The following is a 23,081-nucleotide window of genomic DNA, read 5'->3' as shown; positions in this document are numbered from 1 at the left end:
TAGTGAAGTGGATAAAGTGCTAGATCTCAAATCTCATCTCAAACATTTACTACCTATGTGACCCTGGGCAAGTTACTTCATCCTCTTTGTCTCAGTTCCTCATCTGTAAAATGAGCTAGAGAAGGAAATGGCAAACCACTCCAGTAACTTTGCCAAGAAAACACCAAATGTGGTCACGAAGGGTCAGACACTACTGAAATGACCAAATAAGAAGGGAATGTTTTGTTATGAATAGAGAAATGCCTGTGATATAACAGGAAATGGTTTAGATGTAAATGTGCTTTCGAATTACTATGACACTCTCTACAAATTAAAGATGGTAATGAACATTATTTTCCTTATGATCATCAACAAGCCAGTATTTCTTGGGACAGAGATGTATTCATTTTGATGGGGCCTCCAGGGATTTGTACTTAGATCTGTAACTTCAAATTCTGTAAATGTTCTGTTAGAAGGAGTGCACACAGCAAATCTCCAGGTTTGGAAATGACACAAAAATCTTCCATGCAGTGAAATAACAGAGTGGTTTATAGATGACCCAGAGAATGGGACCAAATGGACTCACTCAATCTGAATACACTTCTTATATTCACTCTGGTTAATTCAGTGGTTTTCAAAGGTATCTAAATTGAACAAGGACTTCACGTTTAGTCTAAAACTGATGATTGATTCAATACAGACTTTTCCCGGCCCTGGTTAAGGTTATCTAGTTAGCATCTAGTCACTTACTTTAAGTGAGATGGAGTTCTAGATTATCTTCCGCTAGCTTGTGGCAGCAGACCATGGCTACTTCTAAAATTGGTTTTTTAGAAACTGTTATTTTAATAATTTTCTCAGTGTGTGGGTGCCTATGTATAGAAATCCACATGGTCCCTTGAATCTGCTCCAGTTCTGTTCATTTGAACACTGGCGGTGATATTAGGAAATGATTAAGAACAAAACCCCCAAAAGGGAAGATTTAAAGTATTAGGTTTTTTTCCCCATATACAATCCAAGTTAATACTGCAAGAGTGGAATTTCTGGCTGGCACATTATGGGGTTAAGTTTTAAGAGGGGCACATCTGAGAAAGGGAATGATCCTCACAGTACAGGACAGGGTACAGATAGATACAGCTTCCCTTTCTTTAAGAAGAGCAGGGTGGCCAGTCTGTCTCCAAACTCTTGATTTCCATCCTGGCAGGGATCAAAGTCTTCCTTGGAGAAGAATGGGTGGAGGAGACACTAGAGATATCTATTCATGCCTGTCTGTGAGCCACATCTAGACAGATACATATGGACACATGTGACCTATATGAGCAACAAAATACAAGGAGAAGAGGTTACTAAGTGATAGTGGGAGCTACAGACTGTGGGAGTAGCAATGGAAAGCAAGGAGGACTGACTCCACTGACATGATCAATGTATCAGGGAGTATTAATGATAATGTACCTGGTATTAGAAAAAGGTAGCCATGGATGTAGTGTCGTTACAAGGGATCCAGGTTTTGGTGAGAGCAAAAAGGAAGGAGTAGGAAAGGAAAAGGTTTAACCAAGGGAAAACAAGTTTAACCATGAAGCAGGCATCCTAGAAATCATAATGGAAAGGGAAGAAAAATCTGAAGTCGGATCCCATAAACCATGTGATTTTGGACAAATCAGTAAATATCTCTGGGCATCCACTTCTCAATGTATAAAATAAGGCTTGGATCTAGTCATCCACCAAGCAGTGAGAGTTTTGCCTTTTACCATATGTAGAATGCTGGGTGTTTGTTGGTGACAATGGCAGTGGTCCAAAAGTCAGGTTGTTCCTTGGGTTTCATTGAGTTCCTGAAAGTCTAGCCCTCTTCCTGTTTCAGGAAAGAAAGAGAGGCTGGGATCTTCCTTCCCTTGTATCTGAGTGTGACTTTTTAATCAGCAGTGCAGAAGGACTCAATCAGGCAGAGATTTGGGGTCTAGAAGAGACTGATAAACTGACAGGGTTGAAATAGCAGGGTTGAAATAGAAGATGGGTTGAATTGATTGGTAGGCAAACTAAGAAATATTTTTCATCATGGGGGAAGCTGCAAGGTCAGAAAGAGGGAGAATTTAGCGTTCATACATTGCGCAATTTCCATGCTGTCTCTTGCTGGGTTATGTCAGGATCCCCATGCCATGACCACCCCTCTCTTTTTACTATTAGGAGACACCCTGTTTTCCATAGCTAAGGCCCAGCAAGTAAGCTGTGCCCTGAGCTTGGCATAACAGCAGTCTTTTGCACTTATCCTCTGGATGAACTCAGCAAAATCCCAGAATTGTTTCACACCAGCACTAGGTAGTCTCTGAGCTTGGACAAGCTCCTGTAGTACTTGTGTTCTCATCATGAAGTCCTGCTATGAATCAAACTTGTCTCATTACCTCCCAACCCCCCACCTCCCCAGCCCCCCACTGTCAGGACTACAGCTCACTGCATAGCCACTAGTGTATGTACTGAGATTTGCCCACACTAAAGCAGTTTTCCTACTAGAGGGGGCCCTGGCACATGTATCTAGTTTCCCTCCTCCAACAAAATAAAGAAAGCTTTTTGCTTATAACCACTGTTAGCTCTTTGGTTTTATTTTGTTTCTGTTGTTTTTAATTTTTAAGAGTTAATAGTGGTTTTGGTAACCTGTGTGAGTGCTCTGATTTTTTTTAAGAGTTAAGAGCAGTTGCAGAATTGCTGTGGCTCTTTGGTCATTTGTTATCAGGGTTCACAGTTACATGTGATTTAACTTCTCCAAAGTGGAATTATTTCAGAATACCTTTAGGAAGGGCTCTGACAAACTAGAGAACATCCAGAGGGTAGCCAGGATGGTGAGAGATCTTGAAACTACTGCAAATGAGGATCTTTCTGTTTAGGATTTTTAGTCTGGTTAAAAGTTAGTGGATTCACAATAGCAGTCTTCAAGCACATGGACAAATTATCATGTGAAGGAGGGATTAGAGATTTTCTGTTTTGCCTAAGAAGACAGAACTAGAAGCAGTGAAGGGATCTGCAAAGGCAGACTTAAGGCCAATGTAAGAAACCCGCCCTCACCCCCCCAACAATTATAAAAGTTCAAAAAAGGAGTGGGCTACCTCAGTAGGCGATGGACCTCCTCTAACTAGAGTTGGTCAGCCAATTGTATTAACCACCTCTTATATACCAGGTACTGTGCTAAGCACTAAGGATACACAGAAAGGCAAAAAAATAGTCCCTGCTCTCAAGGAGTTCACAGTCAAATCAGGGTAACAACAAGAAAACAACTATGTACAAACAAGATAAACTGGGGGCTGTTTCAGAGAGAAGACTTCTTGTATAAGGTGGCCTTTTAGCTGGACTTGAAAGGGGCGGGGGGGGGGAGTTTGTGGTTTTTAGCTATATAACTATGTTTCTGCTTCTATAAGGGCCTCCCTTCTCCAGACTTGTCTGGGGAGGGTGACACCCGCTTCTTGCAAGACGGAATAAAGGACTTTCTGTTTTTATCTTTGAGATGCATCCGAGTAGGGGTCCCACCATCCCACACAAAATGAAGAGATACTTGAGACAGGAAGATCAGACAACAGACTATTGTAATAATACAGGTGTAAGGTGATGAGGATCTGCAACAAAGTGCTATCATAAAAAATGTTATGAAGGTAGAAATGAGATGGCTTTGCTGTAGGCTAGAGATGCTAGGAACCCCAAAATGCAAGGGTATGGGGAGGGGATCTGCCTCAAAAGAATCCAACCACTCAAGCCTTCTTTCAGTGAAAGTAGCAAGTTTATTATGACACTGGTTGGGTGGGCAAGCTTCCTAGTGAATCTGTGGTATTTGTGACACCAGTACAAGCAGGCCAGATTGTAAAAATCTGTGCAGTTTAATGGGGATAAGATTAGTACTTTTATACAGAAAGACAGAAGATCTAGATTCTGTCAAGGAGTGGCAAGTAACCTTGCCATGGGCCAGGTACATACACGCAGTGAAAGAGTAGTTAAAGGATTATCCTGGGATGGGCAGATGCCTCAGGTGCATGCCAGAGATCTGGGCTGGTGAAATGTATGGGACAGTTTAATGGGCTTTTTAGGGGTCCAGGTCCTATCCCCATCAGCTTGACCACTGATTGGATGTGAGGCATAAGAGTGAATTGAGGATGACACTTAGATCGTGAGCATGAGTAACTAGAAGGTTGGTGATACCATGGACAGTGATGGGGAAGTTAGGAAGAAGGAATAGTTTTTGAGGAAAGATAATGATTTCAGTTTTGGACATTTTGAGTTTAAGATGTTTATGGGACATCCAGTTTGAGATGTCTAGAATGCCTTTGTAAATGTGAGCCTGGAGGTCAAGAGAGGTTTTCCAAGTCATCTGCATAGATATGATAATGGAAGCCTGAGGAGTGGTCAGAAAGGTAGGAGAACCAAAAGGGACCATTGACATTAAAACATAGAAAAGTGAGTATCTAGGAGATAGGATGATCCACAATTTCAAATGCTGCAGAAAGGTCAAGAGGATTGAGAAAAGGCCATTAGAACTTTGGTTGAATGACATAATCAGAATCCAGATTGCAAAGAATTATTAAGGAGGAAAGAATTTGAGGTGCTTATTATACACAGCCTTCTCAACGAGTTGAGTCATAAAAGGGAATTGAAAATTAGGACAATAACTAGCTGAAACAGAGTAAGTGAGAGTGTTTTGCACATGGGAGAAGATATAGGAATGTCTATAGGCTAGTAGTAAGGAAGTCACCAATAGGGGAAGGGAGAAAGGTGGAAACAGTAAGTGTTTATATAGCACCTTCTATATGCTAGGTACTTTTACAAATATCTCACTTAATCTTTTCAACAACCTTCAGAGATAGGCATTTTGCAGAAGATGAAACTAAGGCAAACAGAGGTTAAGGGACTTGCCCAGGGTCACAACGCTAGTAAATGTCCGAGGTCACATTTAAACTCAGGATTTCCTGGCTCCAGGCCCAACTATCTGTCCACTGTGCCACCAGAAAATTAGAGAGAGATGATAGAGGGGACAGTCTGCTGGAGAAGATAGTATGGAATGGGATTACTTGTACATATAGAGAGGTTAGCCTTGTCAAACAGAGAGGCCATCCCTTCATGTGAAATGGAAGGAGGAGGAAGTGTCAGAAGATACCTGAATGGTATAAGATGAACAGAGAAATGTTCAGAAAATGGCCCCAATTTTTTAAATAAAATATGAGGCAAAAATTCTCAACTGGGAAGATAGGCCTAGGGAGGAGGTTTAAGGAGGGAAGAAAAAGTTTGGAAAAGCCACTGTGATAAGTGAGATAGTGAATCAGTTAGGGATCACCTTATTACTGTGAGGGCCCCTTTGAGATTACAGAACAAAATTGTAGTGATATGTCTGTAATCAGCAAAGTTTTGTGATTTTCTCTAGCTTCATTAAGCAGTAAATGAGTAGGAGCAAAGACAATAGATGGTGATAGTAACAATAGTAATAATAGATGGTGGGCCTGGGGTAGGGAAGGGCATGATCTTTGATAGGCAAAGGGGCAAGGGACTCAAGAGAAGAGGACTTAATCATCTGGGTATCATAAAAGGAAAGGGAAAAGGGTTGGGGCGATGGCCTGGGTGTGGGAATTGAAGGATATAGTTTGGGCAAAGAAGAGGAAATGGACTTGCAAGGCAGAGGGAGAAGGGGAATGAAAATAGATTCTGATCACATTAAGGAATTTCAGATTTCATGAACATGGATGTGGAAGATTTGTGGGTGATGACAAGGTCTGTAACTATATGTGGGGTGTAGGAGTAGGTCAGGGAAATGAATAAATTGAGAAATACGGAGATTAGGATATTTGAGAGAATATCAGTATATATTCATGAGAGCATGAGTTGGGGATAAGAGAGTGTTTTGGAAGTTAGCTCACAGAATCTTGATTGGGTGATGAATATGGATTGAGTGAACCTCAAAGAAGGAAAAATAGTGATGTAGCCAAAGCAACCGTTTCCTGGATTTCCTTCTCCTATGAAAAACTGACTATGGATGGTTAGTAGGTAAAGAGGAGGCATTCCCAAAGGGAGTACGTAGTCAATAGTTCTTTAGTAAACTGAAACTTTTAACAAAATATAACTGTTTACTATATATGATAGCTTTGTTTTTTTTCCAGTAGCAATGCATGGTTGTAAGAGTTGGAACATAAGGAAAGCTGAGTGCTGCAGAATCAGCAATCCAAATTACGCTGCTGGAGAAGACTTTTGAGTCACCTGGACAGAAAGGTCAAATCCGTCAATACTTAAATTAATTCAGGCTATTCACTGGAAGACCAAATACTGAAGCTGAAGCTTAAATACTTTGGCCACACAAAGAGAAGGTGGGACTCAATGGCAAAGACCCTGATGTTGGGAAGACTGAAGGCAAAAGGAAAAGGGGATGGCGGAGGATGGATGGATAGATAGTAGTATGGAAACAACTATGAACTTGGGTAGACTTCAAGACAGTGAAAGACATTAAGACCCCGTGTGCTATGGTCCATGGGGTCATCAAGTGTTAGACATGGCTGAACATATACACAAATTTACAGTAGTAAATGATAGGATAGATTAATAATATATAGTATCTGTTCATTTATGACTTATTAAATTTTAGTTTTCTTTACATATCTGTGTCATGTGTAGCCTTCAGTTTTCCCAAGTGTGTCACAGATCTCCAAAAATTCCCACTTATTTATCCATGGCCAGCCTATGAATAACTGTGAATGTAAAATCCACATATGTTGAGGAATGACTGTATATACTTTTGCATCTCCCCAAGCACTTATGTCAGTGGAAAGAGTACTAGCTTAATAAAAATAATTTGTTGAATCAATTAATGAAGATCAGAAAAAGGCTCCTAGGGCAGCCACAGAACTCAAGGGTCAGAATAAAGAAAAACATGGGTTATTTCCCAAATAACTTGTAAACTCTTCCTTGAATCTGGACACCATGTGTTATTGTACAATTTGTCTTTGCCAGCATAATTGGTCCATAGTATAGTATAATCTCTGACAATGAAAGCAAGGATATGTTGTGGGAGGGCATGGCTGTCTTCTTGACTATCAACTTATAAGGGTTTTGTGAGAAACAAAAGGAGGAGTTCTATTTCCATAGGAGTAATAACAGGATGGAAGTCAGAGGTGACTGGTTCTACCCAGAGCTGTGACCTAGCAGAACCAGGCTTCTGATCAAATAAAAGGTCAGAAGCTTGCACACATGTTTAACGAGCTGTTTAATATTACCCAACGCACCCTCAGGGTGGAGCTAATTTAAATATACATGTAATGCATGAAAAGGAAGGGGAACACATCTAGGAGAAGAACATGCAATAGGTGATTCCAGGAAGCTGCATCCCAACAATGGAGAAGAGGAGGGATGTGTGAATCAGGAGAAGACATAAAAGGCTTTGTAGTTGTCTGAAAGGGTGTGTCTCCTTGTGGGTCGCCTGGTCTCTTGCCTTCTCTGGCAAAAGAATGATAAATAAAATCTTTCTTCAGTTCACTGATGGCTATAATGGAGTTTTTGGTAAGATAATTATTTCTCAGTTTATATACCCCCAAACACACATTTTGATATTTTACAACTAATATCCTGAAATATATCTAAACTATTTTTGAAGTTGTTTATATTTTCAGCCTGTATCAAACTTCTTTGAAAGAAAAAGTTTTATACTCTTATTACTGTGATGTAATCATTCTTTTATTTATTCTACACTTAGGTCTTTCAAGGTTGGAGGGCTACCTTTTAGTTTTATGTACAGTACTCTAGGTTGTGAATAGATTGACATTCAACCTGTTTACAAGATTTGATTGATCTTTTTCTTTGTTTTTCCAGAACAAAGAGTTCTAGTGTTTTGGGTCTAGTTTTTTCAGTCATTTGAGGCAGCCAATGCCTATTCCTTTTTCTTGCTTAACCTTTCTCCAAATCCACTGTATCTTTTTTAAGATTTGGACACCAGAAATAGAAATAGTATTCCATGTTCTAAATAAAACCAGGATCATATCTTATCTTCTAATGCCATTTGTATCTCCTATGCCTGGTGACTTACCTCTCTGCAGTTCAGAACTCCTGAGTTCAAGATATTCACCAGCCTCATCTTAACTCATTTGCAGGATTTAATTACAAGCATGAATCCACCTTGACAGGCTTTCTAAGCCTTTTTGACTGAAATAAACCAGGAAGTGCTTCCTAGGTCTGACATGAGAGACTAACAACTGGGAACATAAATACAAAATAGGGCTTTCTTTACAAAGGTTAGCTCTGCAGAAAATGAATACTTAAGACACTGCTAAATGCAAAACTTCCAAGTTCTTCCAGATCCCAGGCTAAGTTTTTTCAAATTAATTTCACCTTTTTTTTCAATTAACAAAAATCATTTTCTCTCCTTCCTACCTCCCCACAATGGAAGGAGAACAGAAAAGCAAAAGGCTTTTTAAGAAATATGTATAGTCAAGGACAACATCTTCCCCCGTTGGCATGTCCAAAACATATGCTTCATTCGGCACCCTGAGTCCGTATCACCTCTGTTAGGAGGTGGGCAGCATACTTTGTTACCAATCTTCTAGAATCATGATTGGTTATTGTAATGATCGTAGGTCTTAAGGCTTTCTAAGTAGTTTTTATAATCCTGCTGTTATTGTATCAATCGTTTTCTTTTTGCTTCTTTCCTTTTGAGTCAGTTCATACAAGGCTTTCCAGGTTTCACTGAAGCTGTCCTTGTCATTATTTCTTATGACACAGTAATACCATTACACTCATATAGCATAATTTGTTCAGCCAGTCCCTAACTGATGGGGATAATCGCCCTTAATCTCCAGTTCTTTGCTACTACAAAAACAGGTAGCATAGATGGTTTTGTACATTTGGGTCCTTTTCCTCTTTCTTTAATCTTTTCTGTTATACAGTAGTATGGCTAAGTTGAAGGTAACTTTTGGGGCATAGTACCAAATTTTTTCCAGAGTGCTGATTAACTTTTGAGCCCTACTTAGTGACAATTCTTGGAAGAGGTAAAAAACCAAAATGGCCTAGGTGTCCCACTTTTGGCTTTAACCAAGTCCATAATGTTTTAAGAGAAGAGTTACAATGGAATTTTACCTTCCATTGGTGGAATGTGAATGTTCCAATGGAAACTTCCAAAGTACTACATTGCAATTGTGGTGCCACTACTCAAGTGTCCACTGTCTGATGGCTATGTAGGAGTATATTCTAAAAGTTTTACCCACATTTTTTAGTTTTATAAGGTTTGCCTCTCTCTAATGTGAATTTTCTTATGTCTAGAAAGGTTTGAACTATTATGGAAGGTTTTCTCACATTTATCACATTTGTAGGGTTTCTCCCCAGTGTGGATTCTCTGATGTGAAATAAGACCTTCATTTTGACTAAACCTTTTTCCACATTTGGTACATTGATAAAGTTTTTCCCCTGTGTGAATTCTGTGATGTTTAATGAGGTGTGAACTCTCACTGAAAGTTTTTCCACACTCACTGCATTCATAAGGTTTTTCTCCCGTATGGAGTCTCAGATGTGATACAAGACCTGCATTTTGACTAAAGCTTTTCCCACATTCATTACAATGATATGGCTTCTCCCCAGTGTGAATTCTCTGATGTTTAATAAGGAGTGAGCTTTGATTGAAGGCTTTCCCACACTCACTGCAGTTGTAGGGCTTCTCTCCAGTGTGGATTCTTTGATGTTTAATAAGGTCAGAACTCTGATTGAAAGCTTTCCCACAATCATTACATTCATAGGGTTTTTCCCCAGTGTGGATTCTTTGATGTTTAATAAGGTCTGAACTCCAGTTGAAGGCTTTACCACACTCATCACACTCATAAGGTTTATCTAATGTGTGGATTCTATAATGAAGAATCAAATTGGAACTCACACTAAAGGCTTTCCCACATTCATCACATTTATAAGGTTTCTCCCCAGTATGGATTCTCCGGTGTAGACAAAGGCTGGTACTTCCACTAAAAGCCTTCCCACATTCTTTACATTTATAGGGTTTTTCTCCAGTGTGAATTCTTTGATGTCGAATAAGATTTGAGCTCTTAGTAAAGAATTTTCCACATTCATCACATTTATGGTCTTTCTCTCCTCCCATGGGAAGTTTTTTAGGAATGATTTCTCTGATTTCCCTGGAAACTTTCTCCTGGGAAGGGGATTGCTCCCTTCCCTCCACGGTGGGGGTTTCTTGATGCCCTTCTAACCTGCTCTCAGTTTCGCAAGTTTGTCCGGATTCAGGTTTCTGGGGAGCATCCACTATGACTCTTCTTAAAAGCAAAGAGTGAAGTTCCACTAAAGAAATTTCCTGCTTTAGCATCAATTTCTTATTCTCAGTCCTAGACTCATCATCTGAAACAACAAATAGAAGACAAATGTCACCAGGTACTTCTGCTACAAATAAATGCTATGAAACTTGATTCAATTCAGCATTCATTAAGTGCTAACTACATGTAAAAGATTGTGCTTAGTGCTGGGAACACAAAAGCAAAAAATCAAATAGTCTCTGAAATCAAGGGAGATCACATTCTACTGGTGGGGGGAAAGGGAGAGAGAGGAAATTTAAGAGGCAAATAGATAAATAAAAGTAAGATAATTTGAGGAGGGCTTTGTGTAGGAGGTGGCACTTAAGCTGAAGGAAATTAAGGGAAATCAAAGAGTCTAGGTGAGATGACGAAAGAAGATGTTCTAAGCTAGCCGGAGAGATAGCCAGTGCTAAAGAAAAAGTAGGAGATGAAATGCTGAGAGAAATGATTTACTGGACTCCTATTTTATTCCAATCAGTATTAATCAGCTCAGTTAATCATAGGGGTAATGATTGTTAGCAATTATTAGTAATATACTCATCTAGTAGTATATACATTTAGTCAACAGTATAAGAATAACATATATATTAGTGCTTATTTTATATACATCATCTGGGGATAATTAGATAAGTTATTTCTTATAATAGGCCTCAAAGTTTAAAAGCTATAAATTCACTGTTCACTCTTTATTTGCCAGTTAACAAAGTTTACTTGTGTGACTACAAGACTGCTGAGGAGGGTACCTCCACCCAGTTTTGATCAATTACCATGGCCAAGTCCAGCATGGGATGCTTTGGCATGATACTGAAAGTCCCCCAACTTATTTCTGTTTCTCTAGACCACCTTCTCTTGTCCAGTACAAAGACAAACCCACCTAATGAACACTTAGTGGAAATGTTCCTTGCTTTGCTCATCTTGTGACCCCCATGTTGATTCATTTCTGACCCTTTTGGAGGGCCAAGAGCAAAGTCTATCAACCAATGAAATACTGTATTTTACTTTACCTCTTCTGTATGTCTGGGTACCAAGCCCTATAAAAGTAAGGCCCCAGGGACCAGGAGGCATCTTAGACCATGAGGAAGACTGGGGGTCCACTTCATTACAGAGGACCAGGTCCCTTTAATAAAGTGCTATTGGCAAAGAGCTCTGCCTCAGTTTCTATAGTTGTAGTTTGGGTATTTTGGACCCCACAATACTGACTTGCAGGAACTTGGCTTAGTTGGAATGTAGACTATAACTAGACTAGGAAGGGCTGTAGACACCAGAATGCAAAGTCTGTATTATATGGCATCATAGATATAACATTGAACTGATTTCAAAAAGTACATTGAGAAACTAACTTGCCACGTGATCTTGGACTTAACCTTTCTCAGCTCAGTTTCCTCATATACAAAATTATTAATAGAAAAATATTAATAGAATCTCCCTCCCAGGTTTGATGTGAAAGTCAAATGAGATAACATGTGAATTCCTTTGCAAATCTTAAATTATGATGATGATGATGATTTCCATCACTTGCCTCTCAGAGACTTCAGTCTTTTCAGATTTCTGATTTTCAGGACCAGCAGAGCAGGTGGAGAAACCAGAAATACTGCTCAAGGAGAAGAAAATGGGACAAGATTTGTATACAGCTACATGGAACTACTTACAAAAATAATCTCAACCATCATATCTGTTATGTTCAGATGGAAAGGAAAGCCAAGTGTCTACAGACACTATGCCAAGAATAACTAAAGGGGGGCATGCACATGTCTTATAGTGGATAGAGAAGACACAGGTCTCTTCATTTCCTCAACACTTAATATTTGTTGAGTTTAAATGAATTGAGTAGGACAGGTTTATAGGAGAACTGACCCAGGAACACAGACTGGATGTTACCTACTTTGTCCTTTTCTTATTAAACTCATTTTCTCAGCATTTGAACTTCCATTCAATAGCTATGTCTGCCTACTCTATATTAATAATCTCCTCCAGTTCATCTCCAAATCCTTGCTTGGTTATCCTGTGTTTCCCCACCTGGACTCAAACCAGGTTCCTTCCCCAATTCTCTCTTCCCTATCCAGTTTAGTTCTGTCCCTTCTTAAGTCAAATCTACCCCTGCCCATGACCTCAGCCTCCCACCTAACCTTCTGGGATCTTCAGTCTATTTATTGTAAATAAACTTCCCCCTAATCCTTAATCTCTCCTAGAAGGTCTGGGTTATATATTACAACTAATCAAGACTGATCCCACCAAACTGTGCTCTTGATTCTACTTTTTATCTTTCACAGGTTTAGGGATCTTACTCCACCAATTACTGTCATGCATCTAGCTCCTTTCCCTTGGCCAACAAACTGCTCAAATCTCCCTAAATTCATAAAAATTGAACCTTCTTCCAAGTTTCTCCTCTCCTCCAGGCCAAACTCCTAAAGAATGGTCTACATCTGTGGCCTATTGTTCCTCACCAATCACTAATTCCTTAAAATTGCAACATGACTTTTGTTGCCATATACTGAATTTGCGCTCTCAAAGAACAAAAAGGACCATCTGTTAACTGCAAAATCCAACAGACTTTCTCAATCCTATTCCATGCATAAAGCACCATGAAGAGTTTCGGGTAAAAAGTAATGAGATCTATTTGGGGCATGTTGAGTTGGAAATGCCTACAAGACACATACATGTACAAAAAACAGTTTATGATTTAGGACTGTAGCTCAGGAGAAAAAAAAAACAACTAGGGCTGGATTCATACATTTATAAAGAGAGATAATAACTGAACCCCAGGGTAGCTGATATCACAGAGTGAGGATAGTTAACATAGAGGGCCATGATTAGTCATCTTGACATGGATGAAGATGAGATGAGGATGAGAACCAGGAGATCCAGCAGTGGGGTTTTTTAGGTAATTTTTAGATATTAGGTATTTGCAGGTGTGAGAGGGTAGATCAGAAAGGGAGGCTGGAAGCAGGAAGACTAATCTAGTAGGAGAGGTTCAATCAGTAGTCCAAACTAGAGGTGATCAGAACCTAAACTAGGATATTATCTATGTGAGTGGAGGGAGGGGAACATAAGGGAGAGAGGTAGTCGTAGAATAAACAACGTTTGTCAGCTGATTGGATATAACAGTAAGGAGGAATTAGTCAAGGATGACTCTGAGATTGTAAACCTCAGTGACTTGAAGGATAGTGATGCTCTCAACTCTGGTGGAAAAATCGTGCTTTCAAATTCTTGTTGGTAGTCTCCTAGATTGAATGAATGAAAAGCATTTATTAAGTACTTCATTGTCAAATCTTCATCCTTTTTACCCCTCTGAAGCATTTGACTGTGTTGGATAATATCTTCCTTCTTGATTTTTGTGACACTGCTCTCTCCTGGTTCTCCTATTTGACCACTCTTCAGTGTTCATCCATGTCATAACCACTTGTTGCCCGAGCTGACAGTGTGGTTTTCCTGCTCAAAACCTTCAGTGGCTCCCTAATACCTAATACCTCTAATATAAAATATAAAACTCTCAACCTGGCATTTAAAGTCCATCGTCTAGCTCCCATGTACCTTTCTTATTTTTTACACTTTGGATTCCATGTAAACTGGCCTATTAGCTATTAGCATTCCATTTCCTGCATCCATGCCTTTGCATATATGTATATCACATGCCTGCAATGCACTCCCCTTTTCATCTCTGCCTCTTAGAATCCCCCTATTTAAAAGGCTCAGATGAAACCTCCTATATAAGGCTTTTCCCAATTCCTCCAGTTGTTAGTGTACTCTCTGTCCTGAAATTACTTTGTATTTATTTATCTGTGTACATACTAGATCCCTCCCAGTAGAATGTAAATTATTATAGGGCAGGGACAGTTCTGGTTTGTTTTTGTACCCTCCCTCTTGTGTACAGTTAAACTGGTAATAATAATTTGTTGTTGTTGAACCATTCAGGCATGTGCGACTCTGTGACCCCATGGACCACAGCACATCAGGGCCCTTCTACCCACCATTCTCTTGTAATCTGTCCAAGGTAATATTCATTGTTTCCATTAACATTTATACAGTGCTTTACATGCACTATATCATTTGATCCTCTCAACAGCTCTGTGAGGTAGGTGCTATTATTATCACCATTTGACAGATGAGGAAACTGAGGCCCAGAAAAGTTAAGTGACTTGCCAAATGTCACAACTAGTAAGTGTTTGAAGCAGGATTTGAACCCACATCTCCCTTACTAGAATTCTAGCACTCTACCCACAAAATCATGCTGTCTTGTCTTGATCATACCTTCCCTGGCATAGCTGTATAGTGCAAGCCTGACTGCCTAGTGTAAAAGGAAAAAAAAAATACCAGTGCTTGAAATGATTAGCATACTGCAATTCACATTTCTATTTCTTAAAATAAGAAACTAACTCAGGGGAGACACCTATCCTCCACCTGCTTCCTCAGATTATTTTCACCTCCTCACCTATTTCTTCTAAGGAGTGGAGTGCTGAGGATTCGCATTTGAGCTGAGTCTCCATAAGCTGCAGTTGGATCCTCAATAACTCTTTGGTTGCTTCCAAAGGTAGCAACAACCCTTTGAATCCTCCGGTATGGACTGCAACCTAAGGAACATTAGATAGAGTTGTAATTCTGAAAAGTCACTATCCATATTATAATTCAAACTTCAGAGAAGAGACCACAGAAAATATAGAATTATAGAATGGGACTGGAAAGTTAGAGTTTCATTCCATACCCCAAAGGCAAATAATAACCCATCCAATTCCTGACCTTCCTAGCTTCCTTTAAGTTCCAGCTAAAATCTGACTTTCTACAGGAAGCACTCTCCAATCCCTCTTAATTCTAGTGCTTTCCCTCATAATTATTTCCTGTTTATCCTGTACATAGGGTTGTTCTGTATATATTTGTTTGCATGCTGTCTCTTATTAGATTGTAAGCTCCTTAAGGGCAGGACTGTCTTTTGTCTCATTTTGTATCCCCAGCACTTAATATGGGCCTGGCACATACTAGTTGATTAATAAATGTTTACTGATAACAGCAAATAGGGAATAATAACTAATCTCTAACATAATGTAATCATAACTAATCGAGCCTAGTAGAAATGAAAGAAACCCAAAACTCCTCTTCTAGTTCTGCTTACTGAAGTCCTGTAGGTTCTCCTATAATAGATTACACTTCCCATTCTCACCTGCTGTACTGGTTCATCCAGTTCTCTCTCCAAATCCTCCAACATTCTCCACTGAACCTCTTCTCCACTGAAAGGACAGTATTCTTTCACCCAATCCTGGAGCTCCTCAGGCAGGATGGCCAGGAACTGCTTCAGCACCAGCAGGGCCAGGATTTGTTCCTTTGTGTGTATCTCTGGCCTCAGCCACTGGTGGCAGAGTTCTGGGAATTGGGTCAGAGCTGCCCGAGGTCCAGGGGACTCCTGATAGCGGAACTGCCTGAATCGTTGGCAGATTTCTTGGCCTTTTCGCACCTGAAATTCCTGCTTAAAGGTAAGGTCTTTTTCCTCCTCCACTTTTGCTGTCAAAGGCTTTTCCTGCTCCTCAGAAATCTGGAAAACTAGGGATACAGCCTCCCTCAGCAGAACCATTCTAACTGACAACAGCATTGAAGGCTCATTCTCCCTGAGAAGCTCTGGAGTGTCTTTCAGGGGTGGCCCTAAAGTATTCGCTATTAACTTAGACCAATTTATGAATGCGTCTAAGAATTTGGAATCCTAGCACTTAGCCTGGCACACAATACACACTTAATAAATACTTAATGATTAATTTCTATGAAGGCTAGGAAAAAATCTATTTAGTGAAAATAAAGCAAAACTGACAGGAATCAAGAACCCTGAATAGAAATTCAAATTCCAAAATTTTTTCCACTTTAGAACAAAAAAGCAAAGTTTGGCAAGCCTTATTTTAATCTCAGTTTCTAGGTTTGTAAAAAATGACCTTCTAGATCTTTTAAAAGTCCTGAACACAAGATTTGCCGGTACTTTTCCAAAATTAGACACAAGGGAAAACAAACCAAACCAGGTCACACCGGCTCAGGATCCATCAGTCCCAACAGTCCAGGGGCTCCGGAAAATGCACAAACGAAGCATGTCCCGGAATCTGGGCACGGGCGAGAGGCTGCCGGGCGGCTTCCTTGGAGGCTCCGTAAAGTCCTAGGACCCTCGGGGACAAGGGGGCCCCGACCCCTCCCCACACACCCGCACTGTTCTACCCCACTGCAGGCTCCTCCGCCCCCTGCCCACCTCCTGGGCGCTTCAGATGCCCAGAAGCCTCTGCCCTAGTCCAGGAGGCGGCCTCGCCACCGCCCCCTGGCAGGTGACCCCACCCTGTCTATCTCCTGGGCTACAGAGGCCGGAAGTGTGCCATCCAGTTCTCGCCTCTCTAGCCGACCGAGCGGATGGGTCACCTCGGTGGTTCCCCTCCTTACGGATTCACAGGGCGAGTCCCCGGGATGGGCAGGGGAGGGGCGGGGCGCGGCGCTAAGACGAGCCGCAGGCCGGGCAGATCGCGTGGTCCAGAGGCCAGCCCAAACCCTCAACATACAGCCAGGGCGGACCCTGCTCCCTCTCCATCCAGGCTGTTTGGCCTGGATTCAAATCCCACCTTGGGCCAATCACTTAGCCTTTCTGGTTTTATCCTCCTCATCTGTAAGATCCAGACGTTGGCCTGCATGGCCGCTAAGGTATTTAACAGTTGTAAAGCTACTACCCTTATGTAGCACCCCCTCTGTAACCACTTGCCCAACCCTTGCTGGAACTAACAGCTTGGTAAACCTGAGAAATTGGTGTTTCTACTACTCAATCGCCCATCTTGTGTGTTCTTCATTATCAGTCAACCAGCACAACAGTATTTCCCTTTAGAAATTTAATAAGAAGGTATAGTAAGAACAGTAGTTACAAAAACAACTCACCCTCACCCAGGGGCACGCTCTCTCCTTGCATATACAGGGGAGAGTGGGCTCAAACTTAGGATACAACGAGACTAAAGCATACGTGTAGAATATGTAGGGTAGAAGGGTCTCTCAAAATTCCTAGCTTGGAGAATCCTTTTTCTCTGTTTGGTTTCCCCTTGGGCATAGGTTGCAGCTCCTGGGTCTAAATATAGATCTAGGTGTAGGATTCTGCTTTTGGGTGGGAGAGGTCCCTAATTCACATCCCAGCAGCCCTAACACTTTGGACAGCTAGGTGACACAGTGAATAGACCCAGGTTTAGAGTCAGAAAGGCCTGAGTTCAAACCACCATGTTTGCCTCAGTTTCTTCATGTGTAAAATGAGCTAGAGAAGGAAATGACAAACCACCCTAAAATCTTTTCAAGAAAAGTCCAAAAAGGGTCATTGGGAAGTTGGAAGAAAATGAAAGGACAAAGGCTTAGGTATCTGCTGGACTTTGAAGATTGGTGCCTTTCTAGAGTCCATAGCCAGTATCGCTCCATCACTGTGGCTAAAGTTGTATTTTTCCACCTCATCTTTTGGTCTCTTCAGGGTTATGCTGTTGAATGTTTAATAAGTGACTTGGGGGTTTGGGGGAAGATAAGAGAATGTCCACATGACACACCCTTAAGTTTAATTAGCATTAAGCCTTTTTCCATCATTTCCTTAAGAGTAGATAACTGACAAAACAATAACCCAAGGCTTGATTTGTAGCATTTGCTGATTTCTGATTTGTAAATGCTCACCCTGAAAATGTAAGAGCTGGCGTTCCAGAGTTGGTATGAACTGATTATCAACACAATCCTGCACTTCCTCTGGAGCTGGCTGATATCACATTAGTAGCCTCTGCTACTGACTGATTGCCAGTGGGACTTCATGACTTTAAAGGATTCCCACAGGTACCTGGGCACTCCACTTTTGGAACACTCCTTTATCCAGGATCAGGAAAGAATAAACACACACAAAAAAACCCCAGAGCTACCATGTGCCAGAGGGTGCCAGAGGGCCACATAAAGTATCTGCCCTTACTTTTACCTGGCAGTTCACAGCAGTGTATCTCACTATTGGTAAGTACAAGAAACAGAAAGGCCAATAGAGGGGCCAAGTCATGTATATGCATATTTAGTTCCAGAGTGAACAGATTATTCCTTTTTGTATATCCATTTAGTCCCAGCTCTGAAACTCATGAGTCATTTGTCTTTCTAGCTACTCAGTCATCCAGAAGATTTCAGTGCAACACAGAATCAACCAATAATGTCTAGAATTAGATTTATTGGAGCCAGGCAGAGAATATCTTTGTATGCTCATTATAACCCATTAAGAAGGGCAAATGTGAGCATGCTCTAAGGAGTAGAACTTCACTGGCCAACCCTCACCCTCAGCTCCAAACTTGATACATCTGCTTCTTTGAATTAGAGGAGTAAGTGATGCACAGAGGAGGATGGACTGCCAGAAACAGCATGGTGCAATGGGAAAAGACGATCTGAGTTCATATTCTACCACTTCTGTCTACTTGCTGTGTGACTTTGACCAAGTAAGCTTCCCAGCTTCAGGGAGAAGAACTCACTATTTTACAAAAACTGCTAGGAAAGCTGAAAAACAATGGCAGAAACTAGGTATAGATCAACATCTTACACTATATACTAAGAATTAAACATAAAGAGTGATACATAAAGGGTAAAATATAAAGCAAATTAGTAGAGCAAGGTATAATTTACCTGTCAGATCTATGGAAAAGGGAAGAATTCATGACAAAACAAGAAATTGAGAGCATTACAAAATATAAAATACTGTGTATACCTTTTTATCTAGTAATACCACTACTAAGTCTGTATCCCAAAGAAATCATGAAAAAGGGAAAAGGACCTACATACACAGAAATACTTATAGCAGCTTTTTTTTTGTAGTGACAAAAAAATTGGAAATTGAGGGGATGCCCATCAACTGCAAAATGGCTGAACAAGCTGTGGAAGATGAATTTTAATGGAATTCTATTGTTCTATAAGAAATGATGAGCAGGCAGATTTCAGAAAAATCTGGAAAGACTTACATGAACTGATGCAAAGTGAAGTGAGCAGAACCAAGAGAACACTGTACACAGTAACAGTAACATTGTGTGATGATCAACTATGATTGACTTAGCTCCTCTAGGCAACACAATAATTGAAGACAATTCCAAAGCACTCACAATGGAAAATGCTATCCACATCCAGAGAAAGAACTGATGGAGTCTGAATGCAGATCAAAGTATACTATTTTCACTTTCTGTATTTTCTGTGTGATTTTTTTTCCCTTTTGGTCTATTTCTTCTTTTACTACATGACTAATATGGAAATATGTTTTACATGATTGTACACATATAATACATATTAAATTGTTTACTGTTTTAAGAAGAGCAGAGGGAGGCAGGTAGAAAAATTTGGGAAATTCAGAAACTGCTAAATGAAAAACAACAATTTCACAGAGTTTACCAGCAGGATAGTTCATCCATCTCTAAGAAGACAGCATTTAATTCCACCAAAAGTACAAGCGAAGCTTAGAGAGATGCAGGATTCATGGCTCAGGAAGAAGGCAGATGGAACTCAGTTTTATGTTGATAGTAACAACCCAAAGTGCCTTTATGATGCCCTAAAGGCTATTTATGGGTCAAAGACCTATCTCAACTACTCAGTGCTGGTGGAGCCACATTGATTAATGATAAGGACATGATCCTAGAGAGATGGGCTGAACACTTCCATAGTGTTCTCAACAGATCATCATCAATCAATGCTGAGGTCACTGACCATTTACCTCAGGTTGAACTCAATCCCTCCCTAGCTGAACTTCCATCTGAAGAAGAGGTTTTGAGGGCCATTAGGCTCCTTTCATGTGGAAAAGCACCTGGTGCTGATTCTATTCCAGCTGAGATTTACAAGATAGGGGGACCATTGTTCATACAAAAGCTGACTAAAATTTTTCAGGTTATATGGCAAGAAGAGGTTACCCCCAGGAGTTCAAGGATGTCTCCATTGTCTGTCTCTATAAAGGTAAAGAGAATAGATTGTCACAATCACAGGGGTGTCTCTTTCTTAGTCATTGCTGGCAGAATTCTAGAGTCCTCCTTAATAGGCTGATCCTTCACCTGGAAGATGAACATCTACCTGAGAGCCAGTGTGGCTTCAGAAAGGGCCGAAGAACAGTCGATATGGTGTTTGCTGCTCGACAATTCCTGGAGAAATGCCAGGAGCAGAACAGAGGTCTGTACATAACGTTTGTAGATCTCACCAAGGTCTTTGACACTGTTAGTTGTTAGGGCTTATGGAAAATTGTGTCAAAATTTGGTTGCCCAGAGAAGTTCATCAGTATTGTATGTCAGTTTGATGATGGCATGTTTGCCTAGTGGACAGATGCTCTTGTGCCTTCCCAGTCACCAATAGAATGAAACAGGGCTGTGTGCTTGCTCCCATGCTTTTTAGCATGATGTTTTCAGTCATGTTGTCAGATGCTTTCAATGAGGATGAACATGGCATCAAGGTGAACTACTGTGCTGATGGTAAGTTCTTCAATTTGAAAAGCCAAGACCAAAGTGAAGGGAGTGTTGGTGCATGATTTTCTGTTTGCAGATGACTGTGCACTCAATGCAGCCTCTGAAGCTGAGATGCAACAAAGTATGGATAAATTCTCTGCTGCCTGTGCTAATTTTGGTCTAATAATTAACACCAAGAAAACACAGGTGTTCCATTAGCCACCACCACACCATCTAAATGTGGAACTATCAGTTACAACAAATGGAGAAGTTTTGAATGGTGTGGATAAGTTCACTTACCTTGGCAGTGTACTTTCCAGGGATGTATATATATTGACAATGAGGTTGATGCATGCATTGCCAAAGCTAGCTCAGTGTTTGGGAGGCTCCAAAGAAAAGTTTGGGAGAGAAGAGGTATTAGATTGACTACCAAACTGAAGGTCTACAGAGCCATTGTGCTGAATATGCTTGTGAAACATGGACAGTCTACCAGTGCCATGCCAGGAAACTAAATTGCTTCCATTTGAATTGTTTTAGGAAGATTCTGAGGATCACCTGGCAGAATAAGGTACCAGCCACTGAAGTCCTTGCTCTAGCTGAACTGTCAAGCATTCAGACTATGCTTAAGACAGCACATCTCCCATGGGCTGGCCACATTGTTCGAATGCAAAATGTATGCTTGCTAAAAAGACTATTATTTTATGGAGAACTCACATGGGGCAGGCGATCACATGATGGTCAGAAGAAGCAATACAAGGACACTCTCAAGGTCTCTCTCAAGAACTTTGGATTTGACTGAAACATGGGAGACACTGGCACAGGACTGCTCAGCATGGTGTGCCCACATCAGAAAGGGTGCTGTGCTCTTTGATCAAAGCGGAATAAAAAGTAAAGTAAAAGTAAAAGTAGGATGTGCAGATTTGGAGTATTCACTCCCAAAATTCATAAGGACTATCTGTGCCCAACCTGTGGTATAGCATTCTGAGTTTATATTGGTCTGATTAGCCACAGTTATCATGGTGATGTCATTTTGGTGCTCTTCGAAGACAAAGGACAACAACCAAACAACCAACCATTACTGCCAACAAGTGCAAAGTATAATATATCAATACCTTCTCATCCTATATGACTCTTGTTCATGTTCTCTGGGAAATCCACAGGTGATACATTAGCAGTGTTGCAACATACCATGTTCTCTTCTTCATGTTCAGTTCTTAGCCCAGTTCATTGCCTATTTGCTATGACTGTCCAAGTTATAAAATAATGAGTCTCCTATTTTCCAGCCTAAATAATAGACAGTCTTCATCTACTAGATTTTGCTGAAGTGGAGTTAGGTAGAGATCCTCCAGAAGATATGCCAGGAGCAGAATAAAGTTCTGCACACAATGTTCATCAGTCTGATGAAGTTCTTTGATACTGTCAGTTGTGAGGGCTTATGGAAGATCATGGCAAAATTTGGTTGCCCAGAGGAGTTCATCAGAATAATGTCAGTTTCATGATAGCATACTTGCATGGTTTCTGAATAATGGACAATGTTCTCACTCTTTCCCAGTCATTAATGGAGTGAAACAAGGGTATATGTTTATGCCCATGCTTTCTAGAATATTTTGAGCAATGTTGTTGGATGACTTCAGTGAAGATGAAAGCAACATCAAGGTCAGCTACCACACTGATGGTAAATTATTTAACTCAAAAAGGCTATAAGCCAAGATGATTGTGCACTCAATGCATCCTCTGATGCTGAGATGCAACAGAGTATGGATTGATTCTTTGCTGCTTATGCTAATTTTGGCCCAACAGTTAACATCAAGAAAATAGAGGTTCTCCACGAGCCAGTACCACATCATCCATATGTGGAACCACCAGCTGTAGAAAATGGAGACATTTTGACTGATGTATTCACATATTCAAGCTCACTCTCCTTGGCAGTATACTTTCCAGGGATGTACACATGAATGATGATATGATGCACATATTGCCAGAGCTAGCCCAGTATTTGGGAAGCTCTGAAGTAAAGTGTGGAAGAGAAGAGATATTAGACTGTCTACCAAACTGAAAGTCTATGTTGTGCTTACCTCATTACTCTATGCCTGTGAAACCGGGACAGTATGCTAGAGCCATGCCAGGAAACTGAATTGCTTCTATTTTGAACTGAAAGTTTGTACTGATAGGTCAGGAGGGTAGGGTCAGGGTAGGATGGGAGAAAAGAGAGCCTTATCATGGGAAAATCCTAGCTCAAGTCAAATAGCAATTGAGCTATAATTTTTTTCCATTCAATTTTATTTTCAGTTCCAAATTCTTTCCCTCCTCTACCCCTTCCTTATCCATTGAAAAGGCAAGAAATACAACACCCATTACAAATATGAAGTCATGCAAAACAAATTTCTTCATTAATCATGTTTATTTA

General features: G+C 40.5%; 1 protein-coding gene across 1 annotated transcript in view; it reads right to left on the bottom strand.

The window, feature by feature from the left end:
• Positions 1-19,084, bottom strand: part of LOC140525572 (uncharacterized) — a 51,981-nt gene extending 32,897 nt beyond the window's left edge. The window contains exons 1-4 of the mRNA XM_072641086.1: positions 15,421-19,084; positions 14,698-14,836; positions 11,788-11,859; positions 9,210-10,314 (exon numbers count right to left, since the gene is read on the bottom strand). Coding sequence (XP_072497187.1) covers positions 9,210-10,314; positions 11,788-11,859; positions 14,698-14,836; positions 15,421-15,846 — 1,742 coding nt within the window. The 5' untranslated portion in view covers positions 15,847-19,084. The remainder of the gene's footprint in view (positions 1-9,209; positions 10,315-11,787; positions 11,860-14,697; positions 14,837-15,420) is intronic.
• Positions 19,085-23,081: the final 3,997 nt, after the last annotated feature.

This window comes from Notamacropus eugenii, chromosome 2, assembly GCF_028372415.1.
Source record: "Notamacropus eugenii isolate mMacEug1 chromosome 2, mMacEug1.pri_v2, whole genome shotgun sequence".
NCBI lineage: Eukaryota > Metazoa > Chordata > Mammalia > Diprotodontia > Macropodidae > Notamacropus > Notamacropus eugenii.
This window is presented reverse-complemented; position numbering and strand designations above follow the sequence as displayed.